Source organism: Suillus subalutaceus, assembly GCF_016647625.1.
Source record: "Suillus subalutaceus strain FC151 chromosome Unknown DFJ58scaffold_73, whole genome shotgun sequence".
Classification (NCBI taxonomy): domain Eukaryota; kingdom Fungi; phylum Basidiomycota; class Agaricomycetes; order Boletales; family Suillaceae; genus Suillus; species Suillus subalutaceus.
In genome coordinates, this window is record NW_024540322.1 from 107,148 (window position 1) to 121,279 (window position 14,132).

Here is a 14,132-nt window from a genome sequence, read left to right on the forward strand (position 1 = left end):
GTAAGATGGTGCATGCTGGAGGGCATCACTGATCAACAACAATTTCGAGCACCTGGACGCAACACAATTTGCATGGCGATGTAATCTCTTAGTTGACACATTTGAAACACTCGGCAAAATTCATGCAAACCTTCGACACCACAACGCCGTAAGAGCTGCAGAGGCTGGGAAGTCCACCCGCCGTCGCTCACATACACACTCGTGAAGAGATTGTCGAGACTCCACAGGATCTTGAAGCATCCTTCGCATGAGCACCTCTGCTCTCGACCGAGCCTCGCAATACAGATGACCTTCTCACTGGTCTAGAGAGTATCTCACCTGACGACATTGCCGCTGAATTTGCAGCTCTCGAAGAGTTGAAAAGGACTGAAGAAGTTCAGAGCATTAACGAAGTTGAAGTTCTCGTGGGAAATGCTTTCGATTTTGACGGGTTGGATCCTGTTGGATCGGGTTGAACAACCACAGACTGTTCTAGATGAGATTGAGGTGGTTAATTACAATGGCGAGGGTGACAGCTGGGATGAGGCAACATTAATATTGATGTCACCATTAGGAATGTCATAAATATAGTCTACATAACCTAGCTAAGCGCCTAGAGTTTTGCCAAGTTTTGCCACCCTGGCAAAACAACCGGTTTTGCCAGTTTTGCCGGTTATAACCGGCAAAACTAAAGCCAAGTAGTTTTGCCCCCCACACTAGATTGATGATAACGATTAAAAGTTTGGTGACCCCCAATTAACCCAATTAACTCCTAGTACATTAACCCTACTAACCCTCCCAAAATCACAGATCCATTTAACTAACCTCTTAACCGGGTTAACCGGGTTATAACTGATTTAACGGGTTAGTAACAACACTGAGTATTAGTAGTAAATACGTGAGATTGACAATCTCAGACCTGCATTATGTATGACCTCTGTGCACGCTGTCCTCAGTCAGACCATGACCAGAAGTGGTCCACCCAGACACGCACAACATGCAGATTGACTGCGGCACTCACCAAGTCAAACAACCAACCGCTATCCTCCACACTACTCCCCAATCGATTTCTTCTTGCAAGCTGCTTTCACATCACCATACATAGTTATCTTCGCCTGCCTTTCGTGGGCATTATCCATGGTCACACCATATCAATGAGCCCACAGCTCCTCCACGGACGCCTGGGTACCGTAATCAATTAGCTTCAAATGCAAGTCCGACATCAAGCCAGGCTCAAAAACGAATGCGGCACCCAGATGAAAACTCACTAAGAACACATGATGAAAGTCCAGGGGGAACAAAGCATTCACGTCATCGAACACGGCTGAGCGCATTCCTACCTTTTCGCTCGAAGTCCGACGGAACCGCACGACACTGTTCTGCGCGCATCTGTTTACATCATGGGGAACTGAAACTGACACTAGGGCACCGGGTATCCTCGATCATACGCATGTCCTGGAGCATGCCATAATTCATCGATGAAACCTTATTCGAGACCCGCTAAGAAGTAGCAATACCAATATTTTGCCTGATACCAAGATGGGGTCGAAGGAACGTTGCAATCACGTATCATATACGTTAGTGATGTAGCTAATCTACCTGGAATCACTGTTTCAGCTGAAGAAAATGCCACAGAAAGGAGACTCACCGATAGCACAAACCGCACGGACGCCTGTACATCAAACACAATGGTGACACTCAAGGACCCACAGGGGTAACAAACAACCCCTTCAAAGACTCTATCGCCATCCTCGCGCTCATCCTCAACTTGCCCTCCTCACCACTCTCAGCATCAGCAAATCCAAGCCCCATCTTCTGCGCCGCCCTCTGCACCGCCTCATCTTCTCTCCCAGCGTCTCCTTCCCTCTTCTTCCTTGACCACCACCTTACCGCGCGTTCGCTTAGTTCAGGGTTGCGCATGATAGCTGCACGTGTGTATTTCAACAGATGAGCGCGAGGGATGGAACGCTCGAGGTGTGCAAGAGCTGGGGCGAGGGACATGCTGGGTGGTCCTGGGTTCTGTACCTCTGGGAGGAAATGGGTAAGGATTGGGAGAAGGAGGAAGAGCGCTTGGCGTGTAAATTGGATATTGTCGTGCCACTGTTGAAGTTAAGTTAGGCTGCGAGTGGTACTTGGAAGTGAGGGACAGTACCATGAAGACTCGGGTTCCGTCCTTGGGGAGTGGAGCTGCGCTAACGGAAACTAGGACATAGCCTTCTGCAAGAGCCGCGCATACTAAGACGCCTAAAACATACCCCCTCCATCTATCCTTCCCATTTGCATTGGAAGTAAGTAACAAGAGTACCGCAGCAGTACGGACATAGGCGATAAGGGCGCCTGCGAATACAAAGAGGGCATAATCATCCGCAGAGGTACATGGAGCGCATGTCTGCAGTGCCCTTTGACCAAACCTGTAGGTGGTTATGAATTTACAATGTAAAAGGAGTAGGGTAGGGACGCACCGGACAAACCACCCCCTCGATTCATCCGTCTTGAGGCGACTTAGTAAAAGTTCGAGATCAGGTGGCATTTGCGCCGATACTGCAAGTCCACCATCTCCCGCTCCCGCTCCGAATCCAGCTTCTGATAATAACAGCGAACGAATACGGTCAACGGGGAGAGTGAGAGGGATACGTAGACGGGAGAAGAGGTTTGGCGAACGTTGGATGAGAGCGTATAGGGAATACAATGAGTGAAGAAGTACGATGATAGGGAAAGATGTGCTTTTGCGTATGTACAGCCATCCTAAAAGTATGATGAGGGACGTGACGAAAAGTGTTTCGATGACGCTCATTACAAGACAAATATAGAGCACAGCCACATTCGTCGTACTTCTGTCCATCCTGGGTCCGATTCAAGTTAGTCTCATACTATCTGCTTTGAAATCCTGTCAAGTACACTAGGTGACCGCCCCAATACAGAATCAAAATGAGTTTCCGAATAAATTCCAATGGTGTTCTTTTTGTAATAATTGTGCAACCCGGTCACGGTGAACTAGTAATGACTCGGAGCGACACGACAATTGATGTATTTTCGGTAGTACTGCCGATCACAGGATAGCCATATCTCCTATCCAAGTGGGCAACTAAGACATACTCGAGGTGAAGCCGAGCGCTGAGCCGGAGCATTTCCTCGTCAACCAAACAATTGAATAGCAGAATTGGGAATTGTGAATCGAATGCTAGGAGAAAGATTGGATGCCAAGACCCTCGATGCACCATTATTTAAGTTGTACTACCGATCCGGATGTGCCGTTTTTTTTGTGTAACCTATTACTGAGACTCTACTATGAGCTTAATTCGTTCAGGTCAATGATTGCAACCATCAGTGAACCGGTGAGTTTTTGCTAGCGATCATTATGCTGACAATATCTTCTCACCAGTTCTCTGATGACGGGTATATAATATGTGTTGCATCTCCTTGTCAGTATGGGAGGTGCATTAGTCCATCTTCAAGGCTCTTTAATTTGACTCCATGGCCTCATTCTATTCCACTGAGGTGCACTTTCAAGTTGAAGACTTAGGAATCCTTGCCGTATGACTGAACCTGACCTTTACAGCTTTATGTGACTGCTGACCCAAGAACACTCGCCGAAGAACAACTCCTCCCTGAAGCTCTTCGTCGCATGTCCCTCTTAACGAGAGTACTCTGTTTTTTGGCCCTTGGACGCCCAGATCTCGAAGATCATTGGAAGTCGCTGCAATCAGAGCAAGCGTTCGAAACCGTTAGGAGCCGCTTATGCTCTATCCTAGACAGCACTATCACCACAGTAAGCCGCTGTCCCACTCTGCGCGAGCTGAATCTGGCACTGACATACTTTCAAAAAGGCAGGCGTCCTCATCGCTGTAAGTGGTGTTTTCGTCACTACCGGCTCTCCTGTTCGATACTTTGACTATACATCACCCGCTCCTCATTGTCTGTTCTTCATATCGCTCATGCTCGCTATGATCGCGATGTTGACATCTGGCTCGAGCATGATACGTTGGCTACACTCCGATCGGCACTGGACTCAAGAAGTAAGTTTTATTCTCACTTTACCACCTACACCCGCTGACCTAGTATCAGCAACTTAAGCCAGGCGGCTACTTCGTCTTATCGTACCTGTTGTCAATAGTCACCCCCATGTTTTTCGTCGCCTGGTCTCTACATTGTTTCATATTTGGTGAGTTGTTGTTCCATCACTCGATACTCTCTTCGGTTCCCTGATGAATCCCACCCCTCAGCTATGGTGATAGCAGGCTTTTGCTCCCAGAGCACGATCTGTCGCGTAGTCACTGCAATCTTGCTTGTTTTATACGTCGTCAATATTGGAACGATGTTGATACAATCCATGTGGAAGTATGCGACAGCATCTTCTTCGCCAGACTAGGGAACACTACTCAAAGTGTGCTACAACAACCAAGAACTCGAACTCGTACTAGTACTTAGCGGCTCTGATGAAGTTTCAATTACGCTGGATACCGTCAGTCATTTCTAATTTCCATTTTACTCCTTGTTTTACTTGTGATTTGTCTATGTTATATATAGCCTCCCTGATGTGGTGCACACAGCAGTGCTACAACTACTTTCATGTATTATTGATAGGCCAGATTTCATTATTTTGGTCTACCGCTTCTATTTACTTGTGGAACTGGACAAACAGGGTACTGTCTTTTATGATACTGTTCACGTGGAATACCAAGGGACTCGGTTCCATGAGACCTCCCTCTTAGGGTATGGATTAGGGAGGGCGGAAAGCGCCCAATCGGGTTGAGACCGCGTCCAGAAGTACTCGAGCTCATTGCAGAACTAGACTGTCCAGTCTATAACAAAGAATATCAAGACGATGGAAAGACGCGGATGGTGTATCACTAGATAAAGGAGAAAGGAGTGGGAAAAGTCGGTCGAGGAGAGGTCGAGGAACGAGGGAATGCCGCCCTGACATGGGTCTTCGAAGCGGATACTTCTGGATGACTGCGGTGCGATTTGCAAGGATTTGGAAGGGGTTGGAGGGATGGGTTCGCTCAGACTGATCAGAAAGTCAATAATAGACGAGAAGAATCGAGTTGTCTGGGAGCTGAATTAACTCACCTCTGCGCCCGTTCTTCTGACATGGATGAAGCTGAAACTGACCAACCTGGTGAGGTTTTGGGCGAACAACTCATATAGAAGCTTCTCAATTCAGATAAGGTGACTCCATGATAAACTGTGACTCACTCGGTTAAGCACCGCAAGGCCACCTACGCTGTATGTCAAATGGGAAGAGAGGAGACCGAGGTGTGAAAGATGATCGGTCATTTAAATACACTTACCAACTGATTAGCCTGACGTTGCGGGTTTATTATACGCGCGCGTAGATAATACAAAGACAATGTTTTCGAAGGGGGAGGCTTTCTGCCCGACGCGCAAAGTTTGGATCTTGCAAATTGAAGAAAAAGATCATTAGTCAGGTACGAGACACCAAAGAACTTCAAGTTAAGACGAATTCACCATTCCACGCCTAGATGCTTTCGACCCCATCAGCCACGTCAAACCCTCAGACATCCGCAGAACCCAAGACCGTCAAGGTCTCAAGATGATGCATTTCCATCTTCCCCACCAGTCGACGGGGAAGACTCTGGGTAAAACAATCCAGTCATTTGATGTTCTTCAAAACTTTGTACAAAGTGGATTAGCAATCTATAATGACATCGCCAAAAGCGATTTTCGAGATTGTGTCTGGTTGTGTTGTGGCAGACATCCGAAAATTCCAAACTCAAATGACGGTCAATGACTGTAAAGCAGGTTCGACTTCAAATATGTGTGAGGTTCAAGCATCTGGCAAGACAAACTCATCCCAGAATCCAGCGGTTCCGTTAGTTGTAGCTGTATCTGTAGCGTCAAGGCCCAGTAATCGCATCACGAGGTTGTAAATCTCGACATTCTGGAACCCTGGCATCACGTATGCTCCTGTACCATCGCTCTCTCCTCGTGCGACTACAGCAGCCTTCATGCCCTGCGAGAAAGGCCCGTGTGCGACAAATATGGCATGCATCGACGGGTCCTCGTTGTCATAGCCGTGGTTCTAGGAGGGCGGAACGCGTCAGCTCGATGACTTGCAACAGAGAGATAAAGCGACATGAGATACGGTAAGGTAAACTCACTCCAGCTGGTATTGCATCTTCGCCGCCCGTGCGGTCGGTCAGCCCGTAGCCAATGCGCGGGACAATCCACACAGGAGCGATGCGGTAATTGCGGGAGAAATGGTATCGTTCTGGCATAGGTTCCACTGTGCCTGCAGACATCTTACCGTAGTTGAGTGCGTTGAGGTCTACCAAGGAGGTGCCAAGGTCGGTAGAGAAGCTTTCAGTCGTGAACACATCAAACTGATCCGGATGGGTAAGTGTGTGCTCGCACAGACGCTCAAGGGCCTCAGTCACGTTTGTACCGGGAGCAAAACGCAAGCCCATAGATGGCCAACCTGAACAGCGCATGGTAAGCAGAAGACTATATGTTGAAACCACTTACCATCCATCTTGGTAACACCTTTCCACGGCTGACCAACAATCTCATCAACATATACCCAAGTTGGGTGGCTGGTGTCCGCCATCCCGTGGTCACTGACGAAGATGATATCAACGATATGTGTGAGGTTGCGCTCCCCTAGTGCTTGGGTCAGGTTCTGAGCGAAAAGATCGACAGCAGCAAGACTCAACTGCAGTAAGTAGCAAGTTTGGAAAACGAAAATAAGCACATCAACTAATAAGACTGACACAACGCTTACATTAACGGCCTTAGACATCGGCCCTGTTGCATGGCCAGCGTGGTCTAGTGACGGTTCGTACCCTATGAAACAACGTCAGCTGGCACAAGGGAGAATCATGAAATTGAAGAGGACGAAATAGCAAGCAGAAGAAACAACGCCGTACCGCTTAGAGCAAAGAAACAGATATAGTGGTCCAGAGGCAGAGAAAGAAACAGATGCAAGAACACACCAAGAATAAGCTGTGGCCGCTCTTCCAGCGGGAGGTCAATCCATCCTAGGAGATTGGAAAGTTTCTTTTCGAGAGGGTAGTTATCCTGCGTTCCAGTTCAAATCATATTACATCCTTTTCAAGTCTAAGATCACACTCTTACCTCCCAAGGTAGAAAATATGTAGAGTTCACGCCCGAGGATGTAGACCAAGGACCAGGCCTGGTCGAGTGAATACAAAGTAATGTATGAGGTAAAGGGGAAAACTGACCACATGAGGTTTGCAGTAATGATGCCTGCACGTTCGGCAGTTTCCCACATCTAAGTTGTACGAAGGGCAGGAAATGCAGAGAAGAGGAAGACCGATGCGTGTGTCAGTCAAATGACGAGACAGACATGCAAAGTTACCAGAGGTGAAAGGGAACACATTGGACGGCCACAAAAAAAATCAGTGGGTACTGACAGGTTCGCCCAGCCACCAGCTTGGGTTCTGCGCGGATTCAACACGAGCGTAATGGAATGTGTCTCGGAAAACGGGATCCCAGAAATTCTACATGGCTGACGTGAGAATGCCACAGTTGAAGAAAGTGATGAAGGACGAACGTTTGCAATGATGCCGTGCGATTCGGCATACAGGCCAGTCCTAGATGCAGTGTGAGTTCATGTCAAGCAACATACGGTTGATATCTACATCAGTGACCAGTGATTTCTGGAACAAACATCATTCAGATGTATCAATTACTTGAACAAACTATGACTCACGGGAACGTCAGAGTCTGCAGAGAGGGAAATGTTTAGTGCTAGAGCAAAGAACAGAAAGGGAACACGCACGGGGAAAACAGGTTTCATGTACTTTGCCCTCAGACCTTCCCGACTGATATCTAGCAAATGCGGCGTGAGTCCACGATCCAAATAATCTGCACGAAGCCCATCGATCGAAACCATAAGCACTGTCTTCTTGAACTCATGTGTTCCATTCGAGTACAATGCATCCCTCCCGATTCTCGTGTCGTGTCGAGTACGGGGCCAGAGTTCAAATAGGGTGGCAGCGAGAATAAGCGAGAGGAGAACACTAAATCCAGCAAAACGTTTGCGTTTGTCTGAGGTCGCAAAGGAAGTGGGTTGCTCCTCGAGATCAGGTTGGACAGCGTCTATGCCGTCAACATTCAAGAGCAAACCGCGTCGCTCAGCTAATTTATCAATATCATGTGTGCTCGTCATCGCGCAAGACGACGACGAAGGGAAAGTCGAAAGGGACTAAAAAAGACCTGAAATAAGCACACTTCGGAGTCTGGGTCTGCCGCGCAAGTCGTTTATAGTCGACCAATCGCGGAAGGAAATCGCGGATGTATGTGGCTGTGCTCATTTATTACCTTCTACCTGAGCCACGTTCGCAATGACATCCTGGACTGGACAATGTCCTTCTCGCCTTCATCAAGGCCCAAGTCGTGATTCTGCTCCTCCGTGTTCTTTCTGCGGGCCCCATCCCACGTCATGTAGCCTTCGAAATGGACGGTAACCGCCGCGCAGTCGAGGGTCATTCAGACGGATTCCATACACTTAAGCGGATACATCCTTGATCCTGCTTCAGTCACGGAGATTTTTTAACTTGGGTCACAGATATTAGAGATATACATGCGTCTTGAATACGCTGCGTCACGGTCTACGCCTTTGCGATTGAAAACCACCTGATGATGTCGGCGCGCTCACGAAACTAGCAGAAGAGAGGCTTGTGGAGATTGCACAAAACGGGTGAGATTTTATTTTAAATACATTGCGGTTAAAGTGCTTGTTCGCCTGACGTCATTACTTCAGGCAGTGCCTCAACGCTTTGAAGCACCACGTAGTAATCAAATGGGAAGGAATCCAGACACCTCTCCACCTGAAGCTCCATGCGCCCGTTGATCGTCGTGTAGGCGACTTGATTCATCGAAACGATTGAGTTCTGTACAGCAGAAGTGTCTTGTGTTTGCCCTTGCCCAGAAGTGGAGGTCGAGTGCAGTGGGTCAATGATGATGAATACGATCATGACGCGTTGGCTTGCTACCCGTTGGACCAGGGTCCCAAGGGCAAGAAGGGTCCTATCGGCCCTTTCTACAGCTTAGTCAGCACGTAGACTAGGTTTCACCATGTTCGTAGCTCAGAGCATCCATCATCATCTCAGCTTGTCTGTCTTGCTCTGGGCTTAGGCCGCTAGCCCTGCTCCACCGTCTCAGCACCTGCCGCAAACGCTCGTGATCCTGACAGATACCGTCCGAAATAATAATCTCGAGTTGCCATAGTTCACCTGCACTTGCCGACCCAGTGGCCCTTCTTTCCCTAGCGCTCTCTAGCACCTCGAGGCTCGTCTCTACCATATCCAGGACGTTCGTTACACGCTGCTCAAATCTGAACACGCCGAGCGTCTTTGCCCCAGCAGCATCCGTAAATGGTTCTTCGTCGAAGCCATGAAGTAGCTCCATGCCCTCGCCGAATCTAGCAATTGCAACGTCGCCGACTTCAAGTTTTCCCATGGCGTTGCTCACGAGGGCAGGTGTCTGATAGGCAAGATGTACGCTGCGAGAACTTGCCATAACCCTTCCGAAAACTCATAGATTGATCGTTTTCAGACGAGCATGTCTTACCTAGATGCAATCATTAATCGCAAGGTTCCTGGTCCATGGAGTTGTTCAAGACGAATCCTAGCCTTTGTCTAGCCTCAAAGCTATATAATCGTCTCAGCCAACAACTGCCACGTCGTTAGTTTTCCCGTCCGCACCATATGCATATCAGACACTCACAACACCGACATATCTGCCTTGATACCACCCGGTGATATTCTCATTCACGCCGGTTGTCTTACCCATTCTGGTACTTCTCGTGAACTCCAAGTTACCTTCGACTGGCTAGTCCCCCTTCTGCATGAGCACAAAATCGTTATAGCTGATAATCACGATGCGTGCCTTCAGACAGATGAGGGTCATTTATGGGTCCATACATGGCGAGAGCGTGGAATAATTTATCTGGAGGACAGGCTCACGCTATCCAAGTGTGCGGTCGCGCATTCAAAATATTTGGCATCGCATTCACTCCGTAGCATGGCAATGGCACCTTCCAATACCCACGTACTTGTACCACTGACAGTCTCAGCCGTTGGTATGTCGTACCAGACGCTCATCACTCACGGTCCTCCATACGGTCATCTCAACCTCACTGAACTAAGTTGGCAAGCCCTACTTGCACATATGTGGTAACTCTGTAGGAGACAGCCCTTAGTGCTTCATGTGTTCGGACACATTCATGGTGGTCGCGGAATCAAGAATATGCTCTGGAACCCTGCTCAGTCAATTTGGGATGACGTCATGCACATGAAAGGGGGTTAGATTTACACCATGTGCTTGGTATGGGGGATGGTTTGGGGTAAGCCGAGATGAAAGTATAAGGACTGTTGCTGTCAATGCCTATATTATAGGAGGTCCGCGAGGCCGTATTGTACGGCCTCCCGTCTCTCAACGTCTTGTGGCAACTGATGCACTTACCAGAACCGACATGCATCAAGCACGTCCGTGAAGAAGGTGATACTACATCCACTTCTGTCTGCGATGTCGACCTCCCGAAACCAAACAGTCAGCGATATATTCTCACTCGGCTGTATCCTGTGCAGGTCGGTCGCATAACCTAGGTCTTGGTAGAGTTTCTTAATCTTGCGTGGTACAGGTTTTCTCTGGTCAACTTGCCTTCTGGTGACATCGTGATATACACCCTGACGAGTAAGTACCTGCTGGCTGTTATCTCTTTTACATCGTCGTGTCGCATTTCTAATATGATATGTGCTTCATTGCCAGCATCGCCCCGCATACGATTGAGCTATTTCAGCTCTCATGACAGATATGCGACTCAAGCCTACTTGTAAACGTCTGAACAACGGACGCAGTCTAGTTATCTGCCTCGCACTAGTTCCCTCCATCAATCGGGGGCCACGATGTTATCCTTGCCAGACCGCCTGCGTCTCCTCATAGCTGACATCGCTAGAGATCTGCATGGGGGGTCCGAATTTTCACTTGAATATGGAGCTTCAAGTGAATTCCCGTCGTACTCGCATTAACTGCTAAAGCATTGAACCTGTCTCAGACATCCATGTTTTGTATTGCAGCAGTGCAGACGAAACCATTTATTCGTGTGGCTCTGCGATCGTCAACCGATGTACCAAAGCGAAATTCCGTGCTCGACACACTTGGTTTGGCATGCATCCTTCGAGGTTGTGGCTGGGACTGGTCATAGGGACTGTACATCCCACCTGAGACACATTCTACATCCTCACGATTGGCCTTTGCTACGTCCGCCCTCGCCTCTGGTCTAAAGCACTCATTTCTTTGCGACGCCATTCACTCTGCCGTGCAGTCTTTATCTCCAGATACATTTGGCTCTATTGATCGTAATACCGTCTTCGAGGCTCGCTTCCCCTGCACCTCCATTGTTTACGATCAAGTCAAGTTTCATAGTGATGCTATGTGCAGTCAATATTCATTCTAAACTCCGAGTCAGTTCCGAGCCTAACGCAGTTCTTTGCGTGTTGTTCTTCAGGCAACATCAACATCCAGATCAACGGGCGTCCCCTTCCCCTCATTCGACTCTCCTTGGCGCGCCACCTCTATCAGAGAATTTTGGAGCCGACACGCTGGCACTAGTGGTGCCGCCAGCTATTCAGTGGGTGAGGTTTGGACCACGGCACCGATTCACCATGCTGGAAGTGATGCAGGCGGGGACCTGACGTTAACCCAAAACGGATACAAACCATAAATTCTAATCGTCATAGTCTGGACTCTGGAAGGGGGGAGGGTGGAGACAACATTGTTTTGCAAATTCAACTCGGCATCGTGGCTCTACTTCCTTAATCGGTCTTTTATATTGCGCAAAATTTAAGCCCACGTATAGTCACCCATTCATTTTATAAAGATTCACATTCCAAGGGCGTTCAGGGACATTCAAACAGTTTTGGAACGTCACGGTGTACACTATAACTCTACAGGTGCGTGCAAAGGCCCTTGACAACTCCTGTGAAAGTCCTCAATTTCATATACCGTGCTCTCCGGGAGCGCGGTAACAAATGTTGTCAGTTTATCATTGTTATTGGTCGTGTAACTGGTAAGTGTAACACAACCTAAAGAGTGGAGAAGTATGCGCTCATGCTTTCCTGTTGGCAGACTAACTTGAAGGGAGACGGTCGTTACATCTGCGAGGTTGCGAGCTGACTTAGACTGCGTAGTAGTCAGCCCTCATACTACACCGTGACAGCTTGCCGCGAATGTGCACATCGCCCAGCCGATTCTGACTGAATCCAACCTGCCACGAGATGCGTGCTTTATCGGGGATGTGCAAATTGTGGTATCGTGCCAATCTCGTGCTGTCTAGTATGTGGAAGGAAAGTGGTCTTTCTTCCATACACAGGCATTTCAGTAACCAAGCCAATCAGCAGGTTCAAATACCGCAGCTCACGAGACACATTTTAACTTTCTCCCTCATGTGGCGATGTACCTTCTCTCCGACTCTAGCGGCGATGTCATATGATATGATCGCACACGATTGAAATGCGAACGGGGACTCTGATGCTTTACGGTATCAATTGTGACAAGGTGAACACCGAGTACTGAGGCCGGTTGAGCCGTGATTCCAAACTACCGCACGTGTTCTTTACTACTCATTAGTGCAATCCAATCGCCACTCTTAGCCCCGTTGGACCAAATTCTGGTACCTTTACCTTCTGGATGACCTTGTACGTAGTAAGTATCATTTTCTGCTTTCAAGTTATTCCGCTGGAATTGCAAATCCATTCTATCCCTGCGGCATTGGGCGCAAAGTCAAACCCTAGCGAAACGTGGCTACATTCGTCTGCGCAGTGTATGATTCAAGCAATACATCACCTATAACTAGAACAACGCTTCGTAAGTGGAATTTTTATGTCGCTGTACTTTGGAAACTCTAAAACCATCTTGAGGATATGATAATGGCCTCATTGGTCCTGAGGCAAGCGATGATCCCAGTGATATACCACGGGAGCACTTACTTAGACCTGACATCCGTTCCTTCTGGAAACTCCCAGTTGGGCAGTGTGTTAGCAGGGATTGGGTGCCGATGGTTAATCTTCAAGCTTCAAGACCGACCTTACTTGGCTTTCTAACCCAAATAGACTTATATGCAGTTCATGATTTGCAATTTGCGGTACTTGATCAAGTTGATTTTGCCCAGTCTCAGGCACGTGCTACCCCAGATCATCCGTTGGCCCCGTTAATCCCCACTGACTTACCTGTTCCACTTGGCAAGTTTAAATCCCCCAGATGCCGTCACTCTCCGTCTGGGTCGAAATTGTGGCAATGGCTGGGCCTTGTCTAGTTCCGTCCCATTGTAACTCGGTCCGTGCCCATGATCACCTTTCTCCTGAGAGGGATGTAGGCGTTAGAAGATTCGCGTGTTTCACAATGCTCCTTCCGCGGTCCCATGACTGACAGATCTGCTAGCTGATACTGACAACCAAGCCCATCTCGTCGACGGATACGTTAGGTTTCCTTATGCTATCCCATTACGGATCCCCCATTGCGCCATTGCCTGACGTCAGGTTAAGCTCTGCTTGACCCCGTGCCCATGTGAATAGTGTTCGAAATTTCTGTCTTCCCTTAACCTGTTGTCCCCGTCGAGATCACACTTGACCTCATTTATTTAATTCACTGCTCTCGTTCAGGGATCAGGATAAGCATACCTCGTCATGTCACCACGAATACTGTGCACACATGCCAAACTGTCAGTTGGCGTCAAACTTCGGCATTCTAACTGAACGGCGAATACAGTCGAGGCGAGACAGTTTGGGAATGGCGATCGGAGTACGTATGGAACTCAGCAGTGTGTTTCTGCTTCGCGGGAAGAATCGTCGGAAGGCGAAATGTATCCTAGGTGTCTGTATTCTGACCACCACAACGATATATCCTGTCAACACACTTCTTTGAATATATTATTATATATGTGCTGTTATGCATGATTTTGCAGAGAAATCGCACATCGAGAGGTCTTACGCCAAAAATGATCAACTAAATTCCTAGGCCACTTAGACAGGCCCATTATATAGAGGCTATGCAAAAAATGATGGTTCAACTGAGGGTCGAACTCAGGACCTTCTGTGTGTAAGACAGAAATCATAACCACTAGACCATTGAACCGACGAACATTCTGCGAAAACCCGCGTCATGTCGAT

The 14,132-nt window shown here is 48.2% G+C and overlaps 5 protein-coding genes and 1 non-coding gene across 6 annotated transcripts; 2 read left to right on the plus strand and 4 right to left on the minus strand.

Moving 5' to 3' along the window:
* Positions 1–1,677: 1,677 nt before the first annotated feature.
* DFJ58DRAFT_716896 (uncharacterized protein) lies at positions 1,678–2,773 on the minus strand (the record flags this gene model as incomplete). The annotated part of the gene is made up of 3 exons (XM_041384277.1): positions 1,678–2,079; positions 2,132–2,390; positions 2,442–2,773. 3 exons carry the CDS (start codon positions 2,771–2,773, stop codon positions 1,678–1,680), a joined length of 993 nt encoding a protein of 330 aa, XP_041242523.1.
* Positions 2,774–3,453: 680 nt separating this feature from the next.
* On the plus strand, positions 3,454–4,348 carry DFJ58DRAFT_729457 (uncharacterized protein; the record flags this gene model as incomplete). The annotated part of the gene is made up of 5 exons (XM_041385749.1): positions 3,454–3,477; positions 3,539–3,748; positions 3,807–3,995; positions 4,045–4,141; positions 4,203–4,348. The coding sequence occupies 5 exons, from the start codon at positions 3,454–3,456 to the stop codon at positions 4,346–4,348; spliced, it is 666 nt and encodes a 221-aa protein (XP_041242524.1).
* A 1,014-nt stretch (positions 4,349–5,362) lies between these two features.
* On the minus strand, positions 5,363–8,232 carry DFJ58DRAFT_914829 (alkaline-phosphatase-like protein). The gene is made up of 13 exons (XM_041395407.1): positions 7,742–8,232; positions 7,673–7,686; positions 7,602–7,619; positions 7,514–7,553; positions 7,374–7,460; positions 7,182–7,231; positions 7,075–7,132; positions 6,933–7,017; positions 6,722–6,783; positions 6,466–6,652; positions 6,102–6,418; positions 5,449–6,022; positions 5,363–5,376 (listed from the first exon to the last, which is right to left on the minus strand). The coding sequence occupies exons 1-12, from the start codon at positions 8,129–8,131 to the stop codon at positions 5,768–5,770; spliced, it is 1,563 nt and encodes a 520-aa protein (XP_041242525.1). The 5' UTR covers positions 8,132–8,232; the 3' UTR covers positions 5,363–5,376; positions 5,449–5,767.
* Positions 8,233–8,271: 39 nt separating this feature from the next.
* On the minus strand, positions 8,272–9,489 carry DFJ58DRAFT_704662 (uncharacterized protein). Its single transcript, XM_041383685.1, has 2 exons — positions 9,119–9,489; positions 8,272–8,949 (listed from the first exon to the last, which is right to left on the minus strand). The coding sequence occupies exons 1-2, from the start codon at positions 9,481–9,483 to the stop codon at positions 8,691–8,693; spliced, it is 624 nt and encodes a 207-aa protein (XP_041242526.1). The 5' UTR covers positions 9,484–9,489; the 3' UTR covers positions 8,272–8,690.
* Positions 9,490–9,660: 171 nt separating this feature from the next.
* On the plus strand, positions 9,661–10,272 carry DFJ58DRAFT_662372 (uncharacterized protein; the record flags this gene model as incomplete). The annotated part of the gene is given in 2 exon segments (XM_041382295.1): positions 9,661–10,139; positions 10,152–10,272. Coding segments are annotated over 2 exon segments (600 nt in total), but the record flags the coding sequence as incomplete, so codon positions are not given.
* A 3,752-nt stretch (positions 10,273–14,024) lies between these two features.
* Positions 14,025–14,097, minus strand: DFJ58DRAFT_t107. Its single transcript has one exon. It is a non-coding gene; the product is annotated as a tRNA-Val (tRNA).
* Between the last annotated feature and the right edge of the window lie 35 nt (positions 14,098–14,132).

What these genes read in the sequence shown, in the direction of transcription:
- DFJ58DRAFT_914829 (XM_041395407.1), bottom strand. Translation starts at nt 8,131, where the DNA reads ATGACGAGCACACATGATATTGATAAATTAGCTGAGCGACGCGGTTTG. An exon ending in ATTACTGCAAACCTCATGTG is followed by an intron (nt 7,133 to 7,181) that starts GTCAGTTTTCCC and finishes TCACTCGACCAG; the next exon opens with GCCTGGTCCTTGGTCTACAT. An exon ending in GCGGCCACAGCTTATTCTTG is followed by an intron (nt 6,784 to 6,932) that starts GTGTGTTCTTGC and finishes GTTGTTTCATAG; the next exon opens with GGTACGAACCGTCACTAGAC.
- DFJ58DRAFT_704662 (XM_041383685.1), bottom strand. Translation starts at nt 9,483, where the DNA reads ATGGCAAGTTCTCGCAGCGTACATCTTGCCTATCAGACACCTGCCCTC. An exon ending in TTGCGGCAGGTGCTGAGACG is followed by an intron (nt 8,950 to 9,118) that starts GTGGAGCAGGGC and finishes ACGGGTAGCAAG; the next exon opens with CCAACGCGTCATGATCGTAT.